The 24,118-nt window shown below is 35.0% G+C and overlaps 2 protein-coding genes across 3 annotated transcripts; both read right to left on the reverse strand.

Moving 5' to 3' along the window:
• Positions 1 to 13,342: 13,342 nt before the first annotated feature.
• LOC111880585 (protein ALP1-like) lies at positions 13,343 to 14,597 on the reverse strand. Its single transcript, XM_023877018.2, has 3 exons — positions 13,898 to 14,597; positions 13,621 to 13,824; positions 13,343 to 13,539 (listed from the first exon to the last, which is right to left on the reverse strand). Exons 1-3 carry the CDS (start codon positions 14,595 to 14,597, stop codon positions 13,343 to 13,345), a joined length of 1,101 nt encoding a protein of 366 aa, XP_023732786.2.
• Positions 14,598 to 16,162: 1,565 nt separating this feature from the next.
• Positions 16,163 to 23,805, reverse strand: LOC111880562 (protein VARIATION IN COMPOUND TRIGGERED ROOT growth response). Of its 2 annotated transcripts, XM_023876991.3 has the most exons (16): positions 23,312 to 23,805; positions 22,129 to 23,230; positions 21,964 to 22,032; positions 21,613 to 21,837; positions 20,770 to 21,519; positions 19,802 to 20,390; positions 19,616 to 19,713; positions 19,105 to 19,236; positions 18,476 to 18,565; positions 18,150 to 18,202; positions 17,525 to 18,006; positions 17,168 to 17,328; positions 16,882 to 17,082; positions 16,662 to 16,797; positions 16,444 to 16,513; positions 16,163 to 16,279 (listed from the first exon to the last, which is right to left on the reverse strand). In XM_023876991.3, exons 1-15 carry the CDS (start codon positions 23,758 to 23,760, stop codon positions 16,446 to 16,448), a joined length of 4,605 nt encoding a protein of 1,534 aa, XP_023732759.1. In that variant the 5' UTR covers positions 23,761 to 23,805; the 3' UTR covers positions 16,163 to 16,279; positions 16,444 to 16,445. The 2 variants fall into 2 exon arrangements, with proteins under 2 accessions (XP_023732759.1, XP_023732758.1); XM_023876990.3 differs by having other exon boundaries at positions 16,267 to 16,513.
• Between the last annotated feature and the right edge of the window lie 313 nt (positions 23,806 to 24,118).

Genomic DNA, 24,118 nt, shown 5'->3' on the forward strand with positions numbered 1-24,118 from the left:
CCAAGATGAGAGCACACATAGACTATGCTTGCCAATAGGGATTGAGTGACTTTAAACCTTTTCAAGAACTTGTGGTGAGGGAGAATAATTGGAGGAGATAGAGGAAGTGAAGCATGATGTTGAGGAACATCATCTTCAAGAGATTTGGAAAGATCATAGTTGTCTGAACCAGACATCTATAATGGGAGAAAATCAAGTTAGTTGATTCAAAGTCCTTAATATAACACCCAATATGAAATATTAAGGCTAGGACCCAACAAACCAATTTACAACTTAGAAGAGGTATGCCGTAATCCAAGCTATAAAATATTTGAAGGTAGGTGAATGACGATTCACCAATTTCCACCAAGATAAACGAAATGATTTATTAGGTTTTAATTGGATTTGAAATTCCTAGATCTTTTGAGATTCATTGAACTTTTCAATGGCATGTTTCAATCTCGAGTGTGCCCTCTCAAATTTTGTGACTGGGATGCCGAGGATCACAAAACAAGGTGTGAATAACCATACCAATTCACTTGGTACCCTTAATATTATCACCTAATCAATGTGCCGGTTAACCACACACGCTCCATTGATCTATGACAAACATTAAGTCACCCTTCGTGATCCTTACTAGTCCAAGTTAGTGTGCCGGTTACTCACACACGCTCCACCAACGACTTGGTAAGGTACAAAGTGTGAATTCCATGGGCTAGAACCAAATTCACATTTTTCCTAAAGTAACTAAGATTGGGAATTGAATAAAAATATTTAGTTACTTTATAATATTCATTATACTTTTAATGAGAATTTAAAGTCATTGTCCTACCCGTTTGGCTAACGACCCTCCACCGATCAAGCAAGCGGTGGGTGAGAGTATACACCCATTAAGTCGCCATTTTATAGGCAACAACCTTATACCCACCTTATAGACCGGCTTCGTGAATGAGGCCTACTAACGGTAAAACGACTTGTTCTTATACATATATATGATAATTAACCATTAATGTTATAAATAGTATAAGTGTTGAATTTTAACTCTTTAGAATTCTAAGGGCTAACTTGGAATTAAAGTATTCATAAGAGAAAACTTTTCAAATTCCAAAACTTGAGGGCAAGTTTTGAAACTATTCAAAACTAATTAATTCCATAACTTATGTGTTTAAAGTAGTTTTAATCCAAAAAACTCTTCAAGTTCCATTACTTATGGAAGACTTTAAACTAATAAAAGAACTAACTTTTCTTTATTTTTATAACTTATGGAATTAATTAAGGTTACACTTTTACTCTTTAATGAAGTGACTCCTGAACTTCCATAACTTGAGGACAAGTTATGGAGTCATAAAAAAAAAAATTCAATGACACAAGACTCTTCATTTTGTAACCATTACCAACTTTTATGAGTTATATGAGTCTTTAATGTGACTCTTCATGTAACTTGAGGACAAGTTACACAAACACATTTTATACTCAACTCTTAGATTAAAATGGATTGAAAGCAACTATTTCAATTAACTTTTCTATTAATCTAAGCAACTCATAAGAACAAGATAATTCAAATCAAACTTTTTCATGTAATTAGTCTAAACCTTAAACTAATACAAAACATGAATCTATTGATAATTATCTTTGAAAATGGATTAGCATGAACATTACCACATTAAAAAACAAGTTTATAAGTTCAAAAACAACTTAGGGTAATGTTCCTAGTCCATTTCTAGCCAAAAACCTCGAAAATATACTGTCTGGGGGTCCAACTCGTCGAGTGCATGAACCGACTCGGCGAGTTGGATCATTTTGATCAATTTTTAGGCATGGACTCGCTGAGTCTGATGATCAAACAGCAACACTTTCAATTTTTTAAGCATCTATTGCAGGTATAACAAGAAAACAAGCCTAGGCTCTGATACCACTGTTGGGTTTTGAGCATTCTAACACTCCTAAGTGTACATGCAACCCTAAATACCTTGGATCTATGTTTTCTCTATTATACATGCAAATAAGAACATCCAAGGTATTATCCTAATCTAGCATACAAAACAATGAGTGTAACAAGATAGAATACATACCTCTTTGATGTAGAAAGTCTTCATGAAGCTTGAGTGCCTAGCTCCAATAGTGTGGAAGCCTCAAATGGAATCACAATCATCAAAACACTTAGAATAACTTGAGAGAGTTCTACACTTCATGAAATCGTCTAGCCCTCCTCTTCACTTTCTAGTGTGATTCTAGTGGCCGATTTTGTCAAGAATAAGATCTTTATATAGTGTTACAATTAGGGTAAATCCTTAATTGTCATGGCTTTCCATTTCCTTGGATCCACGGGTTCAAATACACCATGGAGCATCCATGGACCATCCTATGGGTTTTAGCCCAACTTGATTATCCATGGAGCATTAGCCCACTATATAAGTATGGATGATTTACACAATCAACCCATATATTTAATTAGTCTTCTTTTGATCACTTAATTAATCCTAAATTAATTCTTGATCAATACTAATTAAATAATCTTATTATTCTTATTATTAATATACTAGAACTTATAATATATTAATAACCATAAGTGTCTTATTTCTCTCATTATAGTCTATCCAAGTGCATGATGGTATGCAACCCAAATGGACCATGCCGGGTCGAGTCAAGTCTTACCAATTATAGTTATGGACTTAGACATTAATCCAACACTTATGGCCAAAACCCATCAGTGGTATCAGAGCCTTGATTGGTTTCTATTGTATTGATGCATATTTGATCGAAATCAGCACTGAAAATCGAAATTTTTTGCTTCTGAGTGTTTGACTCGCCGAGTCACTTGGTGAACTCGCCGAGTCAGCTCTACTCGACGAGTCCAGGTCCAGACTCGACGAGTCAAAGCGTCTGACAGCTCATATTCGTGATTTTCTTCCTGTTTTGGCTTTGGATAATTACCAAAAACATGTTTTTGTTATAAAATCCAAATTTTATCAATATTTGGTGATTATCTTTACCAAACTAGAAGATAATTGTCAAAATTTAGATAATCACTTGTTTTATTAGATAAAGTTTGATTATTTGTAATTTAGATTTGAATTATCTTGTGAAAAAGTTTCAATATTTCCCCTTTAGGTTTTATAGTTTAAATTTGAACTTAAAAGTTTTGGTTTTGAAATTTAAATAGTTGAAACTCTAATGTTTTGAAATGTTTCAAAACTTGCCCTCGAGTTTTTAGAATTCAAAAGTTGATTAAAAGTTTAATTTAGAAATGTTAAATTCTAAAACCCTAATATTGTTTTGAAAAGTTCAAATCACACCCTTATGGTTTTATTAATTAATAAAAGTGTATAATTAAATGAGGTTTAATAAATCCATAAAGTTTTGGTTTACAATTTAATTGAATTAAAAGTATAATTGTTAAATTTGACCACCTAGTATTTTAAAAGTGTAAAATACACCCTATACTATATATATAACATTAAAAGTCTAACATTATATATATGTATGAGTAAAAGTCAGTCTTACCGTTAGTAGGCCTCATTCACGAAGCTGGTCTATAAGGGGTGTTTAATGAAATTGCCTATAAAATGGCGATTGAATAGGTATCCACTCTTACCCACCGCACTCTTGCCAAGAGAAGGGGCATTGGAGACGAAGCTTCCCTATTTACCTAAGAGGTCTAAGAGATGGGAGAGTCAAAGCGTATGGCTCTGCTTTAGGTAAAATCCATTAACTAACTTTTTTAAGTTCCTATTCTAGATCCTTAATACATGATGTGATAAGATTACATTTGATGTTTTGTAGGATCAAAGAAAAAGAGAGGAAGCTTAAGGGAAGAAGTGAGATAAATCTAATCATGAAGAAATGGATTACGATCGCATTGCTTGAAGATTAGATTCTTGAGCTACTACTCAGAGTTAGAAAAGTTTGTTAAGAAATATGTATTAACATAGTTTTTCGATGAGTTGCATTGTAAGGACAAATTTTTCCGCAATAAAATAAAATTTTGTTTTATATTATTTATTTATCCTTACAATGGCATGCATGAAAAATATTGATGTTTGAAGGTTTCTATTATTAGCAATAATGGATTTGATTCTTAATTATGTTATTTGTGGAAATGTCGAGACTTTACCAAATAGGGAGAGTTTCTTGGAATCATGCAACTTGGTTGCACGATGAATGAGAAATTTCATATTTGGAAATTAGACTAATTCATTGACAAAGTGTCAACTGAAGGACTAGGAGATCCAGTACATAAGGTTGTGTGTTGATCAAGTTTACCACAAGAGTAACAAAGATATTCGTCATGATTTACTAAAGGATTAGTAAATATGATTATACTTATAAGATTAAGTGTAATTCTGAATTGATTGAAAGAGTTTACATCAATGGTAGAATGAATAAGAAGAATCAAGTAGACAGATTGATAAAAGTTTCTCTATTCTAAGAAGAAGGGAGAGTACCTTTTATTATGTTTTATGATAGGTCTCAATGATTAAGAACCATATCTCAATTGATCCTCTAAGTGAGTCTTAGTACAAATGTATGTCTGAGAAGAGGAATCAAGAATTGAAGAAATGGTTAAATCAAAAAGTCAATCATACTTCGTTCCAAAACAAGTCTTAGAGTTAAGATTGTGACAATGAGTGACAAGTCTTAAGAAGGTTTATAACATTCATCAAATGTGGAATTTGAAAAAGGTTTCTTATTACTGCACATTTGAAATTGGAATGTTGTGATGTCTTGGATAAAACAAAGACCAACTAGGACCAATTTCATGAAGTGTTTTGTCTTGATAAAAGCTACACTAACTCTTGAATATTTTTTTGTCAAGAAATGTTTATTGACAATAGAATCTTATATGTCAAGGAGTCAGTGGGAGTCTTAATGGTCTCGAAAAGTTTCAAGAACTAATCAAGAATAAACCTTATCGATCATCACTAGCACACGAGTTAAGGTGTACGACCTATCGTGTTGACACTATCTTGTTTCTGTGACCGTTCCAATCGAGTTAATTATGCATATGAGTTCTATGAGTTCTCATTTGAACGCATAAAAGGCAAGCACCTTAATCAATGAAAAGTACATTGATAGGAAAGGGTTAGCTGTTTAACTACTTGGAAGACATGGTGGGCATTGGTGTTACCATAAGGGAAGAAATCAAGATTGAGAAAGTTCGGTCCATATGAGATTGGATTTGTCGTAAACTTTGGTTTTGACAAATTCACGTGGATAGGAACACATACACCATTAAATCTAAGTGTCATAAGATTCCCCCTTCATGAGAATGACTGTGAGGAAATGCTTTCACTAAGAGAGATTTTAAGAAGGTAGTAATTGTGAAAATTGGATTCTCGAATTCGATTATGGTTACGGTATCCCTTTCCATGATTCGAATTGTGAGATTTGGCAATTAGTCTTAATTGTTTAGACAAACATATGAGCTATCTAAGGCAAAGGTGTATATGCATAGATAAAGGATTATCAAAGCATTAGGTATTAGAAACATGAACTTAAGAAATTCAATAGGTATTGTTTTTCAGTTAAGCTAGTTCTGAATACATGTCAAAGCTAGTGGGAGCGTAAGTGTTATGCTTATATGATAATAATCATCATGATAGTGGGAGCATAAATGTTGTGCTTGTATGATTATTAAGGCAAGTATTGCAAGTTAGCAATATTAATTATAGAAAACAAGAGTTATACTTTGCAAAGTCGTAAGGGTTGAAAAGTTGTTTTGCTATAATTAAGGGAGAGAATATTATGCTTCATTTCAAATCTAAAGGCTTAGGTTGTGGAATGTTAATAAATTTAGTCAAGGATACCTAGTGCGTTCTCAAATTTCGATTATGATTATGGCATCCCTCTTCATAAATCGAATTGTGAAAATGCGACGCATAAAATATTATGGCAGAAGATTGATAAAATATCAGATCTTTATGTAAGACATTATGCATCGTGTCCTATACGCTTCGGGTAAAGGATCGATTGCAAATGCTATAATATTTGACCATTCTAAAATTTTCCAAATGTCTAGCGCATTTAGAGAGAAAAAGGACAAGAATCGGTTTTGACTAAGATAATTAAACAACTATCAAAGGACGATCCAAAGTTTGCTGAGGATTGGTTGCTTGTGAGTAGTTGGAAGTATAGTATTGGATGGACCATATCGACATTATTATGAATAGAAAAGATTCTATTAAGAATGAGTTGTCATATGGAAAATATGGAAATGTTTCCTTATTGGGAGTTAGATATTGAGAGTCTATGTCTAGATTAGAAATTTTATGCAAAAGGATGTTCAAAGGAATGTACTTTGAATCAGATACATCACGTCTATGGAATTGTATTGTAACAATCTCAAATAGAGAACTTTGTAATTTCATTGGCAATAGTCATTGTGAATTTTGTGCTATGACGTTACGAAAGGATCATTGCATAAAATGTTATAACCTACCATATTCTATAAGTGAAGAATTTGATATTCTTTCACTTATGAAAAGGATTGGGAGTTGTGAAATGAGTATGATTGGAAATGTGTTCATTTGATCTATTTCACAAAGTAAGAATCGTAGGTAAACATTGTGTGCATGCTAAGAGCATGGGACAAGTGTAGTAATAATTCAAGTAAGAAGTTGATTACCCAAAACAACAAATAATGACTAATCGATATGGTGATAAATAAAATGTGTTTTATTTATACTCAAAGGTTTGAGGTCATATGGGATTAGTATTGTTCTTGTGTTTCACTTTGCATGTTTTGACTTTCTGAATAATTTAATTGGTTCAGAACAGTCAAATTATTCGAACGGGTCACAGTCGTTCATATGTTGGAAGTAAGTATGAATGAAGACTGTCATGAATTGGGGTGTGAATTGTCTAAAGTGTATTAGATATAAGCAAATGTTTGTTGCAACGTTCATGACTGCTTATGAATATGATTTGAGCATTGGATTAAACCCACACTCACTTGGATCACTTCATGGATTTCATCACGAGTGATTGGTGAGACGATAACATCTTGTATTCTTGAAACCGAGATGTGTGAGTGTATCTTGCAAGTTGGTTGCACATTGATAATATGTAAACGCACCAGTAACTTGGTGCTATAAAACATATTGTTGTGTGTGATTCGGTAAGTGAGTGCAAGCGAGCATTGAGTCAAAGTTTATCCGTTCCTTTTATCCAAAGTAGGATAAAAGCGATATCTTTGGGCCTCTCGATGATTTAGTGATGGCACCTAAGCGCTTGGCCAAGCCGGGACTAATTTGATGTGATGAATTGTAGTCTGTTGTCAGTCATCATAAATCGGAAGTCGGGAGATAGTATACAGAGAATGATTAGAATTCATGTCTTATATCTATACGATATCTAGAATGGAGGAATATATGATCCCTTATCTAAAGGACACGTGTATCTGATAAGATCAGAGTTGATAGCGGCTTTTGAAAGCTACAATTGCATATCAGGATCTGAAGTCATACGCATAATAGTTATTGGACTTATCCAAGTGGGAGACTGTTGGATTAGTGTCTAAGACCATAACTATTTTGGTATGTTCTTGACCCGATGGTGCATGGTCCTTTTAGGTTGCCTTCACCAAAGCAACTTGATAGGATGAATTATGGAGAGAGAGAGAGAGAGGATTAATTATGATTTATTAATATATTATGAGAATAATATATTAAAGGAGAAATCATATTGTTTAATTAATATTAGTCAAGAATTAATAAGAATTAAATTTGTGGCTAAAAGACATTAACTAAACTTAAGGGACTAGAACTCTCAATTGTGTGATAGTTTAATATTGGGCTAATGGACTCCATATTAGAGGGATGGACGAATTCTATGGGGAAACCCATTAGAAATCGTCCAAGGCCTCTAAGGAAAGGAGTCCATGGGTTGCTTAGGGCCTAAGCATCCAAATTAGGGTTTCCTTGTTAGATAATCCTAATAGCCTCACTATTTAAAGGACCCTTGAGACTCAAAAACGTGGTGAACTGGTTCCTTAAGGTTTCCACATGTTATGGGCAGCCTCCTGTCTTCTCACTCTTCATCCTATTTCTCTTGGTGTTTGTGAGCCATTAGAGGAGTGACACTTGTGACTCTAAGCTTTCTAAAGTCATTACAAGGAGGATTTGAGATCGTTATTGCTACATAACAATCAAGGTAAGATCTAAACCCCATTCATAAGTTAATTTGATTAATTGTATGCTAGATCTAGGGTTTAAAGTCTTGGATGAATTACATGTACAATAAAGAAACCTAGATCCAAGCATTAGGGTTTGTATGAGCACATAGGATGCTCTTATGGCCAAAAACCATCATTTAGATTCCTAGGGTTAGCTAACTTCATTTTGACTTGAACTTCAGGATTCAAGACTAGCATTCCTTTTCCTTTAATATCCCTGACTGGATTTGGCTTCGGTTGTTTATTGGCTTTAGGACCAAAGTTGGGTTTTGTTTCATATTCCTGCATGATTCTGCACCGAAACTATCTATTCGGTTTGTTGGTTTGTAAGACTGACAGTGAGTTCATGGAGTGTTGTTCGTCTGAGGGCCAGCTTTTGCCGATGGATTTGATACTTTATGAACGCAATTAGCATTTTGGGAATTCTAGAATTTCTTTCTCTCTTTGAGATTCTTCTGATATCTTCTGTTCCTTTGACGTGCTTGCTCAGCAAGTTGCTTTTGAGATTTGTGAATGTTCTCTCTTTGGTTTTGGTTTGTCTTCACAAGATTCGCTTGACGATGATCCTCCATATGCTTTTTCCGTTTCGCCTGGAATATATTTAGTGTCACTTGTACTAGGCTTAATAAAGTTTGACGACTTGTTAAGAGGTTCAGCTACATATCTACCCTTGACTCTCCATGAGGTTTGCTCCCACAGACCTACTATTTCGTCTGCATTGTCAATGGAGGCTGACCAGAAAAAGTTATCACATCCATTAGCATTGTCTTCATCAACCAAGGAAGTCAGTTCAACTGTTTACTTTTTGGTAACTCCAGTGGTGGTATAAACTTGATTAGGTACCATTTACACCTTTTTTGAATACCACTGCGTTTTCTTTAAGGACTTTGGATTTGTCCTTTGATATACGAGCGAAAGCAACAGAGTTTTCAGATATGAGTGGTTTTGCTTTTTTGGGTTCGCTTTTGAGGAATTCAGAGCAGTCAACCTCATCCTCTATAGAAATTTCACTCATATCGGTGTCCTCATCAAATTCAGAAGAATTTTCAACATTTTATTTTGTTTTCTGAACTCAATTTGGTACTCATCGAGTTAAATTTTTGCACAACTTCGGTCTTTATGTTTAATTTCTCATTTTCGTCCAAAAAATTCCTAAGCATGTCCTTATGGTCTTTGGACTTTATAAAGGACTCAATTTTGTCTAGACCTATTCTGTAAGCATCCGAAATCTCATCTGATGATACAATTGATTCACAATTGTAGCAATCTACATCCACTTCATACTCCTTAAATTCAAGAAATGGCAAGATCATTTTGTGAACCTTTTTGCCAATATCACAATTTAAGTGCAACTGAGTAATATTAAAGTAAAGACATTTAGCTATTAAACAAAAAATATTCCGTTGTTTTAAAAACTTTAAATTGTCTCGCTGTAAATATATTAGCTCATCTCTCGTCCTAACTAACTCTAGTTCCGTCTTCTCGATCCACATTTTTTGCTCCTCACTTTTGGACGTCGCCTTGCTAAGTTGATCGGTTAAGTTAGCATTTGCGAGGCGAGTTTGCATTAGGCTTCCACTTAAACTAAAGAACTTAAATTTTAAATCGTCTAATTCCTTTTCATAGTTTGTTACAGGTATATTAAGTGATTCGGGAATAGATTGTACCTTCTTGATCAATTGATCGCAGTCGTTGATCCTTTTGCTCACAGGCTTGGCCTCAAAACACTTGTCCTCCTTCTGATTCGCCTCGTCATGCTCACCTTCGGTTGTATATCCCCTCATCTGTGACACTCCAGCTATCACCGCTAAGCATTTTCCTGCGAACTCATTGTTATCCTCTTTTGTCACAAACGCCTTACCATGCGAGGGTTTACATACCTCCTCGTCTTCTGAGTCTGTAGACCAGACTTCCACACCACCGAACTCGTCATCTATGATATTCTCCTGCACAATCAAAGCATTCAATGAATTTTTAGTAGCCTTCTTCTTCTTAACCTCCTCCAGCTTTCTCATATAATACGCTTCATCATCTTCACCCTCCTTCTTCTCTAACAACTTTCTTAGCATGCAGTCTTTGGCAAAGTGGTTTTTGCCATGACAAAAGTTGCAGTCATATCCATAGTCTCCTACCAGCTTGCTCTCCTTCTTCTCTTCTTCTTTTGGAGGACCGATTTTGTTATCCTCTTTCACTTTATCTGAGTTGTAGCTTCCCTGTCAGTTTCGGTTCTTGGCAACAGGAAACTTTTTGCGAGAAAATCTCTTTGGGTTGGAAACCATCATAGCATATTCTTCACTTGTCAGATCACATTCTGACATCTGTGATTCGTCTTCATCTTCTGCCACATTCTTTGCCTTAGAGATAAGGGCCAAAGATCCTATACCAGACACTACTTTCACTTCTTTTGTCACAATACTTTTGTGAGATTTGAGAATACCCACCATCTTTGCTAGGGAATATGATTTAAACTGCTCATGAGCCTTCACGGTTTACGCCACAACCATCCATTTGGGTCTTAAACCGTTTAAAAACATGACCTTCTGTTTAATCACTCCTCTTCCAATACCGTGCTTGATCATTTTGCTCAGCAGTTGATTGAAACGATCGAAAGCCTGAATGAGTTTTTCCTCCGGCTTTTGCTAAAAGGCATCGAACTCTAAAAGCAATAAAGTTTGGATGGAGTGTTCCAGGTCTTCATCAGTTGAGTATAACTCCTTGAGTCTATCCCAGATCTTTTTCGTTGTGGTACATGTGCTAACCAGACGAAAGGTATCGGATTGCAAGGCGAAGCTTATCATTCTCATTGCTTTCACGTTGCATAATAAGTTTTCTTTTTCGTCTTGAGGAATCTTCTCCACATCAGTCAAGAGATGGTTGTATTCCTTTTGAGTCTTTATTTTTCTATTTGTTCCAGAATGAACAAAATGACCCAATGTTATTGTTTCCCATATAAGATAGCCATTGTCTTCAGAACCGACGATGTAGTCTTCAAAGTGATGCATCCAAACTTCATAATCCTAAGTGTAAAGAATAGGAATCCTTGTTGTGGATCCAATACTGTTGGAGATATTGATCAGATTGGTTTGATAATCGTCAAGAGACATGATGATCTTTATAGATATCTGCTAAGAATCAGACTTGTAAAAGCTAAGTTAGGGTTTTATGAAAAGCAAGAGACAACGTCAACTGACAGACGATGGCTCCTACAGATTTGATAAAAGCGGAAACCCTAAAAAAATTCTTTCAACAGAAGAGATGCATATAAATTACACAGTCTCCTGCTCTGATACCAATTTATGAGAATATGAATCTCTTAGATCGATACATTCAGCAGATAATAAATAATGATAACAAGAATGGAAAACAATGAGCGCAATAATGAATCAAACGAGTGTCGAATGATTAACATGCACTATCTCAGAAGAATTCAATATGAATTGCTATTGTAGAGATAAGCTAGGGTTACAATACTTGATAATCAAAATAAAGATCTAGAAGCGTTAACAATATAATGCATGCATGCACTATATATACAAACCCTAACATTAAACACGGATGGACAGACCCAAACCGAGAGTACATAACGGACCGAACTAATAAGGCCCAATGACGCAACTCTTTAGACTCAACGGGATTCTTAAGTTCATGGGCCATGCTCCCTTTGATAAGTATCCTTTAGAAGTATACTCTTTGAGTTTGTCTGAACCGAACTAATTGTATGAGACAATGAGGATGACAAGATTGGTCCATTTTGTAACACCAACTTCATATATGATACAAAACACATCTATGACACCGATAATGAATGTGAACCTGTTAAACAAAAATTTTCTGAAAATCAAATGACATCTCTACAGTTCATCATTATGAAAATCAATGAATATAATGAAAATCTTTGCATTTTTCATAAACATGATATTCTGCCCAAGGCTACTCAAGAATTCAGATAGGAAGTAACCAGTGGGTACATCGGTGAAATCTTTGATCAAGTGTTGTCTTGTTTTGCACATTCATATTCTGTTTACATAGTGGAGGTTGTGTGCCTTTTAGAAATCATGGATGAGAGGTATTCTAGATGAAAACTCAAAGACAAGTCGTTTTCAATGGAGAGTATTTTCAATAGTCAATACAACTTGAAAATTTAATTTATTAGGATTATTTGATTTCAAGGGTTTTTTTCATTAAGATTTATTTTGATTAGGTTAAGATGTGGTTCTTTATATACTAAGAGGTGTTTAGTTAAACTTATGAAAAATCATAAACAAATTTTAACTTATAGCTTATAACTTATAAGCTAATAAGTTACTGGTCTCTTATTTATATATTTTGACTTATTATCAAACTAAATTATTTTTATAACACCCTAGTAGTTAAAAAAAAAAAAAAAAAAAAAAAAAAAAAAAAAAAAAAAAAACCTTAGCCAAACACCCCCAAAACCTCATAACCGCCACTAAAGAAGATTGGGTCAATCTCCGATTTAGGGGTGCTTTTCAGTTTACTTTATTTTGAAATCGAATAAGAAATAGCCAACGATAGTGCTAGGAAAGCGAGAAGTGTGAAGCGGTTTAGTGCTAGGAAACCAAGAGTTTTGGTTTCATTACTCTGATGGTGGCGGCCAAATCTGTTCATCAATTTTTAGAGTTTTGATGAGACAGTGGAGCATCTAGCGGAGAACGAATCAATCTCAGGGAAGTAGTTGCCGAGGTGGCGGCGGTAGGGGTGGAGGTGATGGTGATGGATACGGTGGTGGCGGGTAGGGCCTGCTGTTATGTCATACTCCCACGCTGATTGATTTTACATATTCTTCTATACATGTTTATTCTTCTATACAAGTTTTGTTACGCCTTGTTCCCGAGTTTAATTAAGTTTCATTAAACGAAAGAAAAGAAAGGGAAGTAAAATATGGAGAGAAAACAAAGGGAGGGGAAGGAAATGATTAACTTTTTCGTGTTCCCGAGTCCGAAGGAAAGGAATGGAAGCTTTTTAAAAAGTGTGTTCCCGAGTTCGAAGGAAAAGAAAAGAAAAGAAAGCTAAATAACAACATTACAATTTTATCCTATTTTTTAGCAAGATTATTACATACATAGTTGAAATTGAAAAAAAATTTTAAATAACACAAATGAATTCACAAAACAATGTTCAATAAAAATTCAAATTGCAAATGAAGTAATATAACGAAATACTCTTAAACTATGTTGACATATTTATTTCATTGTTTGTATTCAATAAGTAATTAGTCCACATTTGATTTGCAATTGAGTTCCTAAATTGCTCTGCCATGCTGTTACTCTCACGCGCACCACTTGAATTATGTCTAACTTCCTCTGTTGGTGCACTTAACACTTCCTGTAATACCTCATCTTCAAGATCTTTGTCACGATCTTCAACTATCAAAAAGTTATGCAAAATACAACACACCAAAAAAATGTCTGATTGTGTTTCACAAGAATAAAAAGGTTCTTGTGTACTTCTAATGATAGGGAACCTTCTTTTTAGAACACCAAATGCCCTTTCTATAGCATTACGTAATGAAGCGTGACGAAGATTGAACAACTCTCTAGCATTTTGTGGTGCCCGAGTGGAGTATTCTTTTAGATGATACCTAACACCTCTATATGGCGCCATTAATATAGTTGAGTGAGGCAAACCCGCATCTACTAAATAATAGCGACCTATAATTAAATTGTAATTAGTTTTTTAATAATAATTTAAACTAAAAAATAAAAAGTTGATACTAGAAATTACCATTTGGAATTACTAGTTTATCATCTCTATTAAGCGCATTCTTTAGTATCCTTGAGTCTGATGCAGTACCCTCCCAACCGGTTAAGACATACGTAAACTTTAAATCAAATGAACAAGCAGCTAACACATTTATCGTTGGGTAACCCTTGCGGCCACGATATCTAGGGGCATCTCTATTAGGTACTTTGACACGAACATGTGTACCATCAATTGCTCCTACACAGTTCTTGAAGTAAGGAAAGAATCTCTTTTTCTCTTGAATTTCTTTGGGGACAACATCACCTTGTGGTTGTTGAATATAAAGACTTTCTAATGCTATAACCGAGCGCAAAACTCTATGGAAACACCTACTCGTTGTGGATTTCGAGCGCCGATACATCCAAGAGACAAATGTGTTTCTCAAATCATTACCTACAATGTGCAAAAATCTTGCAACATGCTCTTCAACAGACATTCGTTGAGTAGGTCGAAGACCACCATCACGTCGTAAGATAACACATAGCTTCTTAAAAGCTTGCTCACTCATACGGATAAGCCGACGACATTGACCACCATTTGAAAGGTTATGTAACAACTCTTCTCGTACACGTCGACGTTTTAAAAGAGTTTCTCTAGTAGGTAAATTAGGACCATTCTTGATGGTAAGTTTGTGTTGTACCAGAATAGCAATCAACAAGCAAATTAGATGAACAACTTGCATTTGTCTTGATTTCAAAATATGAGCGGGTGAAGGAAGGTCAATATCCACTGAAATCAATGTGACCTATTTTACGTAAAAAATATGAAGGATTATTAAGAGGCAATGGAAAATTTAAGAAGAGCTTACGTGGATCATCTAACCCACCTTAATTTTTAAAATTATTTATAATTATTGTAGAAAAAAACTTAGGAACCACCTTTGAAAATTTTGAGGAATCACCTTAGCTTTTTGAAAAGTTAAAGTACATAAAAATTTACTCATAGTTCCTTTGGTAGGCATGAATTTTTGACTTGGGTTGTATCCGGTTTATATGAGTGTTGGTTATTTTAATCAAATATTTTGCAATACTTGTATATAAATTTTGATAAGTTGTTTATAGTTTCAATTATGTCATCATTTAGGCCAACAAAAAGCTTTATTATTTTCATCTTTAAACGTGTAATTGACCCACCTATTCATAACATTCTATAAAAATCAATAGAAAATTTTGTGTTTATTTTTTTGCAGCAAAAACAGCCATACATCCAAAATAAAAGCAAGGGCAAAATAGTCCAACAAGAGATACTTTGAGAATTACATTGAGTAATAGTTAATGCACGTATTTGCTATTGAAAGGAACTATCACAAAATGTTGTTGACATGTTATACATCCCTTGGTCGTCAGAATGAGTGTGTATGAGGATCGGATCAATGGATCTTGAAGAAGAAACAAATTCAGAAAAAAAAAAAAAAAAAAAAAAAAAAAAAAAGTTGTAAACATATATTGAACCTGAGGATACTTGTATTGATGCTCTAAATATAATATCATAAGAGGAAACATGTAATGGTGTTCTAAACATATTATTACAAATAACCTAATGAATCAATTCAACTTTAATAACAAAAAATGAGAAGAAACAAACTATAAGAACATATTATCACAAGTAATGTGATCTGAAACATATAAGAACAATAATGAACAGTAAACATATTATATGAACCAGAAAAAAAAAAAAAAAAAAAAAAAAAAAAAAAAAAGGTTGTAACATAAGTGTAACCTGATGAACAAGATTTAACAACCAAAAAATTCATTGGAGAAGACAGTGTAACCTGATGGAGGATTGAAGCTGCAGCGGACGTCCAAAGAGAAGATGCAGGATGATTTTTTTTTCTCTGTGTGTATGTACGTGATTATATAGATAGGTTAAAAAAACCGTGTGTTCTAATCTTTATCCTTGATTCTCTTCTCTCCAAATCTCTCCAATTTGGGAGGAAGATTAGGAGGGAAGATTATCCTCTGATTTCCTTTCTTTTCTGCCCAAATCATCCCAATAAAATAACTTGGGAACACGATCGTACTCCTCTTTCTCTCGGATTCCCTCCCTTTCTCTCAACTTCCCTCGTTAAATGACACTCGGGAACGAGGTGTTAATGTTAGTAGAAATTACAGCGAAGTTGTTCCAGTGCGTTTTTCAAATAATTATACAATTGAAATAAATGCACAAAACATAAACTTCTCTTTATTTATCTTGGCTCCATCAACGGAGTCTTACCAATTACTTCTTCATTATCATCAATCGGTGCAATGAAAATAACCCATCACTCCTGTTGCTGTTATTGCAATTCGATAAAGGGCCATGGGCGAAGCTATAGCTCTTTCATGTAATAAGACTTACAAGGGATCTTGTCGTCACACAGAAGAACTAAAATGTTTATTACACAACCAAATCTATGAGAATTTCAACAAATCTTTTCGTACAAAACAATTTAAACATAAAAATCTATGAGAATTTCACACAAATCTTCATCATATGAAACACTTCAAACATCAAAATCAGAAGTAGGGCAGCTGATAGAAGAAACTTACCCCTATACTTCTTCACCCCAACCAGAGAGATTAGAAAAGGGATCCATCTCTGCCGTTATTTGCAGTTGATCTGTACAAAATAAGCTTCCATAATAAGCAACAACAGATACTAATAATATTATATCAAATATATCCTTAGATCCAACGTCTGATTACAATATCACAAAAGGGTTGAGAGGTATTGTGATTTACAAAAAGGTTGATAGCATCTTGCTTACCTAAACTAGCAGTTCTAAGAGGATCACCATGAAGGTTAGTTTCTAGGACTCGAGCTGCGACCATTGATACATCATCTATCGGTAACACCCCCTCCAAATTTTTGTAAACTTGTTCCTTTAAAGCTTCCACCATAGACTGCAAAAACATATTACAAAATATTATTTTATGCTAAAACATGCATAGGGTTTACTAGAAAGAATTGAGGTATGAAATACAAACCTTCTGGGAATCAGAAAGCTCATTCATGGAGAGATGATATTTTCCATCAACGGTTGCCCCCACAACTTCCATAACAGAATTGAACAAAATCCCAAACCCATCTGTATTACTGTTGTATATGTAAAGCTTTTCATCTAAAACACATGTCTTTGCATGCTTGATAATCTTCTTCGAATTCTTGTTATCCGGCCCACCAAGTAGCTTTATTATCGAAATTAAAATTATAGTCATTCGATACAAGTTCATAAAAAAAATATGAAAAAATAAGTTATAAAGTATTTCTTACCCTACAAAGTAAGGACTCATTAGTATTATACAATCGTAGAAAGTCTTTCACGGTATATATTTTGTGTGATGACAATGCTTTATGCAAAACCCCATTTTTTGCTATCTGTTCCAAACGCCAAATCTCATCACCCAATCCTGGAGGATAGTTCTTGGTATATACTGAATCAAAAAAAAAAAAAATTAAAAAAAAAATTATTAACATATTGTAATAGTCTTAAAGGGTTATAACTTATAAATGTATAATCATATGAATTACTGTTCCCTTCGATTCAAGAAGCTTGTATCATTATCAATAGAGAAGTCTTAGAATGTAAAGACAGTAGAAAAGATATATAAACATAAAATGGGGGCTTACAATCTCCTCGCTTGTCTTTTACAATGAACGCTTGGCTTCTTGCTTCTCTAATTCTGAATCCAGCAGTTTTATTTTGGATTTTTGCCCCTAACCTATACACCCATTTCTTACTCCAGCTTGAATAATGAGTAAAATATACATTACCTAAAACAGCAACTCCATCTTTCAAAGTCACCACCAGATCACCTTTCAGCAATGGCCTGTTGCCATCTCTTGAATATATAACTTTGGCATCAAAATAACTCTGAGACCAATCTTCATTGTCATCAAAAGTAAAATCACCATCAAGAGCAACAAGCTCTATCTTCTGTGAAGATAAGGGTCCAGATGACACAATCTCATTAGAAGTAGCATCAAATAAGCCTACTTTTATACCACTCTTGTCCTCAGATTCTATCCTATTTCCAGTGAAAAATGTAGGAAGCAGCTTGGTCTGGAAACGAAGCTGCAGGGATGTTGTACTATGCGCATCAGACGGAGATCTACAAAAGAAAAAAGAAATGCACAACTATTATATATACACACACTGTAAAACTCATTTTATGCTCAAGCATGCATCAAAATCTTATCATAGAAATATGTAGTGGAAAAGTGCACACCCATGAAAATGAGAAAGAGATACAACCTTGGTAATGTACCAAAGATCTGTTGAGATGGAAGCTGCACCCCATCTTGCACCTATCAGAAAGAAAGTAAATTTTCATAAAATTAAAGGATTAGCAGATGATTTGCCAACTAGATTCATAAGTTCAGAAAGAAGACATGGTAGTTGTTGGAAATTAGCAAGTAGCTAAGTTTTCATTATCCCACATTGGTGGGTGGATGGAAATAAAACGTGTTTATAAGTTTTTTCTCTTGTTAAGCATTCATTGGCCTTAATTAAATCTTGTTCTTTGCTTCCATTTGGCGTTGTTTTATGCTTTGTATCTAATAAGCTTAATGTCGAATTACCTCCATTCCACCAGTAACACCATGTGTAGTCAGTGATTTCAACTTCTTACGAGGTGGGCTTGAAGTAGACTCCTGAATCTCATTTAATTCCTGAACAAAATCACAAGAACAGTTCATTGACTTTCTGTCCTTTTCTTTAAATAACCAAATGTACCCACATGCATGTAAGCAAAATGAAGGGAGAAGTAAGAAAATTAGAAAAGGGATTTTTCTTTCATTGGTTATGTATGAGGATCTATCATCTAATAAGGACATTAGTTAAGTTTTGTTAAAAGATAATAAATAGCTCATAAAGCTAATGGCCACAACATTGAAGGCATTTGATGGAATAACTAACAGAAGCATAAATCCAGTAATGTCTTGCATAGACCATTTACAAGTTTTAGATGAAAGCCAGATTCAAAGTGAAGTTCCATGGTTTTTTAGGCATTTCTTTTTGAAGGACAATAAAAGGGTTGTAGCTTTCCTCAGTCATGTTTGTGACTCAGGGAAAAAGTTCATATCCTCCTAAATTTTGTTCCTACAAATCCTCCTACCCATCTTAAATGGTGACATTTAAGATGGATAGGATATGTAGGAGGATATTTAATTTCACTTTCTTTTATATTCTAAACGTAATACTCAATTACCTTTATCGTTGTTTCACTAAATTTAAACGATGTGGAAGATTTCATCGTCTCCCCAAGCAAGCTTGATGTGAACTCCAATGTTTTATCTACAGAAGATGATTTTGACATCTCTGCAATCTTGTAAATGTCCTCCTATTTATTTTTCATAAACACCACAGCCAGTTAACAAAACCCAATCGTTACGCTACATATAACAGAATTAGCATCACGTACAAAAAGGTTAAACTAGATTACAATGGTTTGGACCTTGGATAATCTTTTCACTTATGTGAACTTATATAAGGCAACAAAAATGAGGATATGAGATGTATATCAATTGTAATTGAATTATAGATATATTATTGTAACAGTGGAGAGCCATAAAATCAACTATTATGATAAACCAAGTCACAAAAGTCCTATTCATCCTATACCAATTGCATATGCAGGGACATGGTACAAGATATGTAGGCCCTCCATATTATTCACATAACGAGTTAATGCCCCCAAAAAAAAAATTGAGGAAATTTACCGATTCAGGACCATGGATGATGCATCTAACAAACTTTAACTCAGAAAATGATGGATTCAACTGCATAGGTCGACCTGTCTTTCTCCATCCTCGTACCTCTGTAACAATGTGTCACAAGATAAGTCTTTTCTTTATTTGCTGCATAAATTAATAATCTAACTACAAATGCCAACAAGAGGGACATACCTGTACATTCGATGGTATCACCAACTAAGGTATTAAACCAATCAGGAGTCAGTCTACCAACCTCCATTAACTCAAAGAAATCACGTCGACAAAGATAGTAAGCTCGTGTGCTTAGTTGAAATCCAGACAAATCTCCTCCAACAACTTCTATCCATTCCATGTTCTCTTCCAAGGTTTCCTCGGTTACTTTATCATCAGTATAAATAAGGCTCACACCACATTTATGTACCTCCAGCCCACTGATCACAATGATAGAAACGTTGACATTATCTCCAGTGTCCAATGTATTTCCAATTGGCCAATAGCTCAACCATATACCAACTTCACCAGATTCAGGTTTGCCAAAGACTTTGGGGTTGTACATCAAATCAACACCATTGGTTGTACTGATCTTACAGAACCATACCCAATCATCATCACTTGATATTGTATATTTGAAAGTCACATCAAGTCCTTTGAGACTTCTATTCTTGGGAGGCGGAGGCACCTCAAAGGAGAAAGATGATAACTCAGATACATATGTAGGCTTAATGTTTGGATACTTCATGTCTGGCAGAGATGTGCTCATTATATTGAATTCATACAGCATCTGCGCCATGCAAAAGCACAATAATTCAGTTACATATAATCAGTTTGTAGGTGGTATGTGTTGAAGAATGTAAAACTGGACGTCATTATTGTAGAAGTTAAGTTAGTTAGCAGTTATGGCACATAGATAGAACCAGTTTTTTGTGAGGGAATAACGGTTACAAATTGGTAGTTAATTCTCAAGGGTTGCGACAGTTCAAAAGGAGTTATATATAATGGTTATATCATACATACATACATATATATTGTATCTATATTAGTGGTTGTTTTGTGATTAATAAAAGGAACTTTACGTTTTCTGGATTAGAATTCTCCTCCTATCTTCCTGTCTTAAATGCATGTCTTTCTCCAACATTATGTTTGAGAAACAAATAACGTACCTGGACACACGAACTTCTGCCTTTGGTGAGCTCATCATCACCAATCAGGTTCACCTCATGATTTTGATATTCTTTTAGCCACTTCATATGTCCCAAATCAATTTCTCCAAGTTTGGCTACAGGCACCAATTTGATAAAGCCTTCAATTTCACATAAACTAATACAGCCTTCATAGCCAAACTCTTGCAACGTGAATCGATGTGATTGGAAACTTATTTCCTCCAGTGATGTACAATAGTAAATATACAATTCTGCAAGTGTACTTGGGAGACACAGAAGCCGTTTAAGCCTTGAGCATAAACTCAAGTCAAGGACCCGAAGATTTTTAAGATGATCATAACAAGGCAGAAACTCAAATAAACTATTGCCTAAATTCAAGTACTGCAAAGATGGTTGATCACTAAAACTCAGAGGAAAAGAATCAGTACAGTCAAGATTGCAGTCCTTGAGGAATAACCGGTGTAACGAACGTGGGAAGAAAAAATTAGGCTGTTCTGCAACTTCTCCACCAGAGGTAGAAGCTTCTAGACCTAGTAACTGATCTGTTTTCTCACTCATGCACAGGTTTTTACACCCTGTCATGTTCAGTAGTACAAGACTTTTCAGGTCTCCAATGCTTTCACAAACACTAACCAGATTCTGACAGTTCCAAAGAATAAAAGTCTCCAGATGAGGGATCATGGACATGTTGCGGATTTGAATCAGATTGTGTGATCCTGTAAGATTCAGAATCTGGAGTGACTGAAGAACCTGTTGCAAAAGCAATAACAAGATTAATTAATGTAGCACTTGATGTCTGCATAAAGACCATTACTAAATTAAAGAGGATATTGGATTCCCTACCATGGGTGGTTCAAATACTTCCAAGCTGCTATAGCTCATATCTAGAGCCACCAAGTTTCCCATGAATAAGTCAGAGGGTATGGTTCTTAAGTGGGACCCAAGCCAGCATAGCCATCTCAAGTCTTTTGAAAAATTCTCGTAGGAACCAGAGAGCGGCCCAATGTTTAGTTGGAGCAATTTTAGATTATCCATCTTTTGAAGTGCATCTGTCTTGAGGTTTGATGACTGCAGATTTAGAAGAACAGAAGAGATATAGCAAGCTTAGTAGCTTACTATCAGATCCAGAAATAGATATGTGTACGTGTGTGTTTAAATATACATATGTTGATATGTACACACACACAATATTACCTTGAAGGCAAACTTCTGTTCCTCTAGCATTTGCATGTCAAGTGCTAAACCTTCCATAGTTTCTGAACCCTAAAAGGAAAAATGGATAAATTGTAGAATTAAATGAAACAGAAGGGCATGAAAGTATAGGATTAATTAAACATACATATAAAAAAGAATCTATACCTCTCCGTGAATCAATATCTTATAAGAGTCGCTACTAAGCCAGACTCTACTACGTTTTGCAGGGAATTTTGATTCTTGACGAACTATGTTTTTCCCCAACTCTTGGAGCAATCGATGCATCATGAGTTTGTTGTTTGGTGAAACAAAAAGAAGGCATCTGTTGGATAGGCTTTTGATCCCAGATAATGCAGAGTAATCATGCTCCAATATCTTTACCACGTAATCCATATCTTTGCCAACAAAGAAACAAGCGATATGCAAAAACAACTCTTTTTCTGAGTCGAATGACAATGACTTGTAGCTCATCATAAGAACATTCTGAATTCTAGAATGAATATCTTTTTCCAGTAATTTCAATTGGCTTTTCCAATGTAAGATGGTATTGTTATTGGATAGAGAAGAAGCCAATACTTCAAGAGCCAAAGGATTTCCTTCACAATATTCTACTGCTTGAACTGCAAGCTCCTCGAAACCTTCCTTAGGAGCTTTGGAACCAAAGGCATGGCGACTTAAAAGCTCTAACGATTCATCATCATTCAATAATGTCATTTTATAATCTTGACACCTCCAATTTGTGGACTTAAACCAATTCTCTGTATTTTCCCTGGTTGTTGTTATGATAATCTTGCTTTGTGCATTAATCTCCCCAGTTCCAAGTAAAGCAACTAACTGACTATCTTCAGCAATGTCATCAAGAACAATAAGCGACCTTTTTGTTTGTAAGGCCTCCTGAATCTCCCATGTACCTTCAAAAACACTAGGTATTTTCCTCTTCTTGCCTCCTAAAATACCTTTGAGAAGTTGTTCTTGTAGCATACGCAAACCATCAGGCCCTTCACATATGTGGCTAATGCCTTCAATAAAACTCATGTTTTCATAAGTTTTCCAATTTGAATTGTAGATATATTTGGCCAGAGTTGTCTTGCCACTTCCACCCATGCCACAAATTGCTAAAAATTCAACATTGGGTTTGTTTAACCATGAACTGATCTCCCCATATCGAGTGGCAATACCTGTTATATTGGGTGGAAGATTAACTTCTTTTCGATCCAATTTATTGTATATGATGTCAACAATTTCCTTCAGAAACTTTGCTTCAGACCTGAAACAACATGAGAAAATAAACAAATTCATGGCATAAAATTTAAATCTAAAATTACAGGAGATAAAGAGGCGGGCATACCCACACAAAACCATGCCGGCCAAATCCGCAACCTCTGTAAGAGCTTTCTTCCACAGGTTCACGTTGTCATCTGTCCACCTTGAACATGCTTTGACTTCGATAGAAAAAGTGTTACTTTGTTTCCTCACATCGGAAGGATCGACGTGATAAAAAACAGGTAGAACGAAGTGATTGCACTCCCTCCTTTGTTGAAGGATCAATGCAAGCTCATCGAGGCACCAAGTTGAAGTACCATACTTCTCTGAGAATACAACTACTGAAGCCCTACATTCTTTAATAACTCTCTCGATCTCCTGCTGTAGTTCTTCGCCTCTTTTGATTTCTTCGTCATCCCTAAATGTACTAATTCCTGCTCGCTTTAATGCCTCATAAAGATGATCAGTAAAAGAATGACGAGTATCTTCGCCTCTAAAGCTTAGGAAAACGTTATAAGCTCCAGGAGAAGCCATAATACTGGATCAAGAATCGGAAGCGATTGAAATGGATCTACAGGATGGAAGATGAAGTCAACGGATATCTAGTCTAGTCTAGTTTAGTATAATAAAGACAAAATTGCAAAAATGGTCCCTATGGTTGGCAAATTTATACGATTTTGGTCCAAAACGATACATTGGTGCACCACTAGTCCATAATTGAAATTTTCTATTGTTTTTGGTCCCTCAAAGTAACGTCCGTTGGAAACCACCTTTATGTACAAAAAAGAGGAGGGTATTTTCGTCCTTCCACTTGTTCTCCGCCTCCATCACTCGTTATCAGCTACCACCACCATCCATAACTCCATGCCACTTCCTTCGTCATTCCTATTCC

Source organism: Lactuca sativa, chromosome 5 (genome assembly GCF_002870075.4).
Source record: "Lactuca sativa cultivar Salinas chromosome 5, Lsat_Salinas_v11, whole genome shotgun sequence".
In the NCBI taxonomy this organism is placed as follows: Eukaryota; Viridiplantae; Streptophyta; class Magnoliopsida; order Asterales; family Asteraceae; genus Lactuca; species Lactuca sativa.